This window comes from Eubalaena glacialis, chromosome X (genome assembly GCF_028564815.1).
Source record: "Eubalaena glacialis isolate mEubGla1 chromosome X, mEubGla1.1.hap2.+ XY, whole genome shotgun sequence".
NCBI classification, from domain to species: domain Eukaryota; kingdom Metazoa; phylum Chordata; class Mammalia; order Artiodactyla; family Balaenidae; genus Eubalaena; species Eubalaena glacialis.
Window position 1 is genome coordinate 21,870,588 of NC_083736.1, and position 6,518 is coordinate 21,877,105.

Here is a 6,518-nt window from a genome sequence, read left to right on the forward strand (position 1 = left end):
GTAAAAAAGCTGTAGATACATGTTCCTCAAATGTTGTTCCCAGGAAAAGTAGATTCGCTTTGCTGGTGTATTAAGATGAGTGCTTTCCAGTGTTACTTCAGTCCACGAGAGTATATTTTGCTTGTGTGCTCGTGTGTTCCTTCCCTGTCTTGAAGTTTGCATTTTTTTGTTGGTTGTTGAGACAGCAACAGCCATGGCCAGTGGCATCTCTGTGGATGGGGCGGGATGGCTGCACCTCTTCTCCGCCTCTTGCCTGATGTCCTCTTGAAATCTTTTAACAGTCGTTGCTTCGGGTCAGGTGCTCATAAGATGGCCTCTTCCCTGACTCCCAAAACTGGAACAGGGAGAAGGAATCAGGTTCTACCAGCTACATTAACTGGTTTCCACCATTTAACCCTGGGATTTTCCCTTGAGTTCTAAAGTGGCGGGTGGGTGTAGCATTAAGGGAAACAGAGTGACAGAAGCCTAACGTGGGTGGCCCAGGTGCCCAAAGCAGGGAGAGAAAAACCACGAAGAAGGGGTGAACCCTTTCCCCACCTCAGCTCCCACCCCCAATGTGGCCTGTGACAGCTCGTGCAGTTCTGTTTCCTAGAAGACCTTCCAAACATTATTGATTCAGTTCTCATTGGGGAAGCAAGTAGGAGCTTTTTTCTGCATCTCTAACCGGCGTGGAATGGTGCCTGGGCTGTATTGACCGGCTATGGGATATGCTGGCGGTCACAGTTGTCTTTTACGAAGAAGAGCACCGAGTGACGCTGGTTGTCATTCTAACTCCGCTGTGTAGCAGCGTAAATAGTCCCCTTTCTAACCAACCTGGTGGGAAAAGTCAATATCCCATCAGCAGAGGAGGTAAACACATCAGGAGCTGTGCCCTCTCTCTTCCTCCCCTGCTCCGTCTCACCACAGCTCTGTAAATGTCTCTCCCCGTCACACATGCATTTGTGTCATTCACATGCATGGGGCGCTGGCCTCGGCCGCCACTGCTCGGGCCATTGTTGTGTATTCCCAGACTCCGATAATTAGAACTTTCAAAGTGTCTCTCTCCTCGCTTAACGATGCGCCCCCTCTCTCTCTTCTCGCCTCTTTCCACCCCCTTTGGGCATTTAAATCCTCTCTACAAAACTTTTTGTTGTTGTTTTTTGAAAGGCAATTGATGTAATTTAGAAAAGGTTGTGGAGAACAAACGCGAATGTGTAGCTAAAGAACAAAAACCTGGAGACCAAGTTTTCGTTTTCCAGGTGCTTTGTAGACTTCACTGTTGCTCTGTTGTTTCCGTGGGGTTTTTTCTTTTGGTGATTGATATGCACTCCCTTCCGTGTTTCCTTCCCGATGCTTTCCTATCCCGGGGCGCCGGACAGCCTCGCTCCCCCCAGCCTCCTTGGCCCAGGCCAGCATCTGGGGGCCTGCCCGTCTCTATCTGGGAGCAGTGACACGGGGTGCAGGGACAGTGAGGGACACGGGGCACAGTGAGCCTTGCCGAGCGTGGGCTCAGGGTTTTGGCTACCTGGGTTTGCGTTTCTGCATCCTAGATCTCCAGCTATGTGCCCTGGGGCAAGTGACTTAACCGCCCAGTTTCCTCAGCCATCAGATGGGGAATTTTTTTTAGAAGGGCCTCTCCAAACACCTCACAGGGTTCCTGAGCAGCTTTGAACAAAAGCTGTGTCATCTTAACCATCCTGGGCAGGGTTGGCAACCCCAGGGCTCACCCCCATCCCCAAAAGACCAGACCTGGGTGTCTCTGCCCAGTGCTCCTTCCAAAGTACCAAATGTACAGGTCTCACACCCTGGGGAGGGAAAGGAAGGACCCTCTCTCTCCGGCTGAGAGTACCCTTCTCTAAGGCCAGGGATGAATGGGGTGGAAGGAGCAGAGGAAGGACGGCTGCACCCCTCAAGTTCACGGGCACACAGTGTGGACAAAGAAGAAAAAAGCAATCTTGCCAATGGACAGGTACTCTCCAGACAGCCTACCCCTCGCCTCTTTGAGCAGAGGAGATTTTGTGTAGCAGAGGGACGCAGATGGAAGGGACTCGAAGAAGCTGACTAGGCCCAGCTGATCTGGAGAGTTTGCGTTGGGAGGCTCTGCCTTCCTTTTGAGACAAACTAGTTCCTGCCACATCCGAACTTTGCATGCAGTTGTGTGCTTGTGCTTGACAGTGCCGCGAATCCGGTGTCTGGGAGCGGAGTTCACCTTGCTTGCCGCACATGGCCCTGCACCTGCAGTTCCCGTCAGTCAAGGGTGGCTCTGTCCCCGGTGCGCTGAGTCAGCTAGGTGCTGAGAAGTGGCGGGCAGGGGGAAGGAAGAAAGGCTTCTACAGAGGAATCTCGGGGTCCCTTCCCCCCCGGCATGGGACTGGCCCCAGGGGTAGACCAGCCACAGGACCGTGAGGACATCTGACCTGGAGCTGAGAACAGAACCCACAGCCCCTGCTTCTAGTGCTTGGGCAATACTGAATGCTCTTTACAAGAAGCTGCCTCTGAGACTTGTAATCCTTTTACTTTTATTTCTTTTTAGATAAGTTGAAGAAGCAGTTTTTTACTCCCAAAGTTCTTCAGGACTATAGAAAACTCAAGAACACAGCAGAGCAGTTCTTGTCCCAAAGTGGCTACTCGGAAGTGAATCTCAGCAAACTCTTCGCCGATTGTGCTGTGCGGTCCTGAGGGGTTCCCGGAAGTGGACGCTCGGGGGCGGTGGAAGGAAGACCCACATCCTCGGCACCTGCACCATGGCCCTGGCTGCTTCTCCTGCATCGCTTTTCCTTTGGGACTACATATCATGTTTGTGTGGATGTGGCTTGGGAGGGGGATTATTAAGGGGGAAGGGACTGCAAAAATATTTAATCTGCCAAGCATCAGAGAACAGCAAAACCGCCTTCCTCTGACAGTATACCTCGTGCTGCTAAAACACCACCTGGAGATGGCTGCTTCACATTCGCATTCGGGACTGGATTTCTAGGGGAGGGGTCGGTGAGGGAAGAGAAATTGAGAGTGGCTGGGATGCAAGTCACCCCAGGCTTTGCCCCAGGACCTTCAGCAGAGGCGCCCCCAGAAAGAGGGTTTCGTGGAGCTTGGTCGGAGGGCTGACACTTTGCCTTTTCACGGGCCAGTTAAATCCAGTCTGAACCCAAGTGCTTCCCGGGCTGCTGGCTCCAGGAGTGGCTATCCTTTTCGGTCTTTCTGTCATATAGGTAGCTGAGGGGGGAGATTTAGAAGCCTTGCACTGATTAAATAGATTAAACAGAGCTTACTTGTGTATTGAATTTCTCCAAAGCCCAACATGCACGCGTACATGCACACTGGGCAGCCGTTTTACACTCACCTTCCTTTTTTATTTCCTCAAGTAGAAAATCTAGGTAAAGGTTTATACAAAAGGAAAGCACATGTTAAATAATTTCATATCCTATAGCATTTCATTAAAAATGTGTATAGGTTGGGGTGAGGATCATTGTGTTATATTCAGAAAAACTGGGGGGAGAGATGGTTAATCGGCCCTGGCGCTATTTTTCTCATTTCTTCAGAACGGTGCCTTTTTGCCAGAAGCCAAACGTATTTCAACATATCAGTCTTTCCTTTCTTACGTTCTTGGTAAGATTATACTAACAAAACATATTTCCCCTTGTACAACTATGCTATATTCTTAAAAGATATCTGCCTATGGATTTTCATAAAAGAAACATACGCTGTGCTTTTTTTTTCACTTCAGAATAAAGTTTTCTAAAGGGAAATCAGTTGCAGTGACTCCTTATCAGGTGCAAAGACTGGACTGGAGAGGGCAGCCAGGAGTAAGGGATGACTGGAGACCATCCCATTCCCAAACCTCAGCCCGCTCAGGTCTCCACTCAGAGATCCTCGGTGTGATGTATGTTCCAGTGTTCTGAGTGGCATTTCCATGCACTTTGTGTCCTTTAAGAGATGAAGTATGGCTTCTCATGTGCTTTGCTGACTTGGACAGCCAAAGAGAGCTAAGCCAAGAGCCCAGTGCTGTCTCCTTTTGGAAAGCAAGGCTGATGGCTCCTGGGAGAAAGGTCACCCGGCTTGGACTCTAGCAAAGGCTTACTTGTTAAGCAGTGGAGATGACGCTGCCCTGTATCTTGCTTTGCCTTCTCTTTTCTTTCCCTCACCCTCTCCTCATTTCTCCTCTGTCTCCTATACTCAGGTTCTAAGTAGAAACACTGGGTTAATGGCCGTGTCGGTTAATTAATTACTGCCTTGGTACCTCAGGCTCTGCGACCTGTCAGAAGTTGCAGCACCCAGGCTGCTCTGGGAAACTAAGGATTAGGTGGTTTTTCCTCACTGTTCCTTGATTTCTGGGACCTGGGGTTATTATGGTAAATACAAATAGAGGGTTATCTTGAACTTGCTCGTCAAGAAACTCCAGGAGACAGAAACAGGTTCTCACTGGTCTGCTTCTTGTCCCTGCATCTAGATTGTAATCACTGTGAGGGCAGAAACCATTTCTGTAGAAAGTCCATAGAAAGTCAGGAATTTCTTAGTACAGTTCCGGAAAAGAGCTAACACAGTGGTTGATGTTTTTTTATTCAGATCAGTAACTCCAGGTTAGTTAAGAGGCTTTTCTGAGAGGCACCTAAGGATTCCAGGAGGCATCTGAGGATTCCAGGATTTTATAGAAAGTTGAAACTGCAACTTTATGAATTCCAGTGGATCTCTCTGTTGGAAGATTGGAACATGGCATGGTCACTTTTCTCTGAGAAAGGTTTCTACTCCCTGATTTGCGTCGGTTGTCAGCGCATGGGTAGGATGGGTGCAGAGATGCTGCCCACTTCTTTGTAAAGGGGAAGCCTCCCCATATGTCTCCACAGGCTTCCTGGCATGAGTGTTAAGCTCAGGTGATAAAAGTGAAACAGGCCGGGTTCACACTAGAGAGTGGCAGGGCCTGGTAAACCCAAGTGGCCATGTCCCGTCCAAAGGGGGCAGCAGCTACTCAGCAATTCTGGGAGGGACAGAGCCCAGGGTGGCCATATGATCCGGTTTTCAAGAGAAGCCAGGAATCCAGATATGCCACGAAGTGTCTTGATTTCTAAACCTTGGCAACTGATTTTTAAAAATAAAATTCTAAATGCTGTGGGCCAGACTAAACCTCTAGGCTAAATTTAGAGTACTAAATTTCCTTTAGTGCCCTAAAGGAACCCATCTGAAAGGGGCATGTTTCCTGTTGAATTTAGGGTCTGCCTACAATAGGGAGCACATCTATCTTGGTCACAACTTGCTCTCAACTCTCCTTCATGTAAAGGGGGATAGGGGAGGCCGGAAGTTGAAAATCGTACAAGAGCTTGCTCAGTTAAGGTTTTAATTTGTCTAGGAAACAGATGGAGACTGTTGCCCAGGACGTGGGGCTAATCAAAGTTGACAGACTGGAGTTTGGGAGAGGCTGGTGAAAGGGGATGAATTCACTGCCCCTCACAACCACTCCCTTCTCCAGCCCATACCTCCTCTCACCAACAACACACATACAGACACACCTCAACACGCCTTTTCGAACATAGCATTTAAATTAGTTTGGCAAGTAATGCAAAGATAAAGAAACTCCAAAAGCAGATTTCCCTATCTTGTGTCAGGCTTTTGTGAAAAACACACTAAACCCCAGACCCTCAATTCAGTTCTCCCATCTCTCATCCCAAACTTTAACCCGCCTTGCCTTTCCTTTCTCCTTCTCTCTCTCTCTCTCTCACTGCTCACCTAAATATTTCTTAATTGAACGGTTTGCTGTGGAGCTTCCTTATAGCAGTTTAATAGATTAACTCATCTGAGCCAGCCTCAAATTTCAGATTAAAATTCCTTCATCCCGAAGGCAGCATTATCAGGTTGTTGGAGGCTGTTTTCAAACCTTGGTTTTGAATAGCAGCGGCTCTGCATTAATTTAACCACTAAGCTAATAAGTAGGTTTCGTTTTGTTATGCTAAGCTTTATTGCTTTTCTTTTGATCAGAATGGTGTTGTTGAGCAAAGCAGCAGACAAGGCATTCTTTGATGAGGGAATTAGCGCTCCATTCTTCCTCTATTATTCATAGCACAGTGGAATATGTAAGTACCTGAGGGTGTCAAAGGAGCGCAGGTTCTATTGCAAAGTGCTCGCCTTGTTTCTCTCAATAGCTGACTATGAGATGATAAACCGCTTAATACACTGTGCTAATTGGATGAGAGCAAAAAGAGATGGGAATTAAGGCGAGGCAAAAGGAGAAAGTGCAACCAGCCTTCAATTCACTCTTTCACCACTTTACCAGCACCAAAGGAGGCACAAGCTTTCTATAAGCAGACTAGAGGTTTTGTGCAGAGATAAAATGAACGTGTTAGTGGATTCAAGTAATACACTAATTATTGCACAGTATAAATACCACTACTGGTTTTATAACAGGGAGGTAAACTTCTTTTGAGAGGGTTATAGGATTGCTTGGCAGTGGTGTAGAACCTAATAAGGGCCCAGAGTAATAACCCCCTGGATTAACAAAATTGCTGCTTGTAGAAGTATGATTCAGGCTTTTACGAAGATTTCCGGAGAATGAA

The 6,518-nt window shown here is 47.8% G+C and overlaps 1 protein-coding gene across 3 annotated transcripts in view; it reads left to right on the top strand.

The window, feature by feature from the left end:
* Positions 1–3,621, top strand: part of POLA1 (DNA polymerase alpha 1, catalytic subunit) — a 299,723-nt gene extending 296,102 nt beyond the window's left edge. For all 3 annotated transcript variants that reach the window (XM_061178523.1, XM_061178524.1, XM_061178525.1), the window contains one exon: positions 2,513–3,621. In XM_061178523.1, coding sequence (XP_061034506.1) covers positions 2,513–2,658 — 146 coding nt within the window. In that variant the 3' untranslated portion in view covers positions 2,659–3,621. The remainder of the gene's footprint in view (positions 1–2,512) is intronic.
* Positions 3,622–6,518: the final 2,897 nt, after the last annotated feature.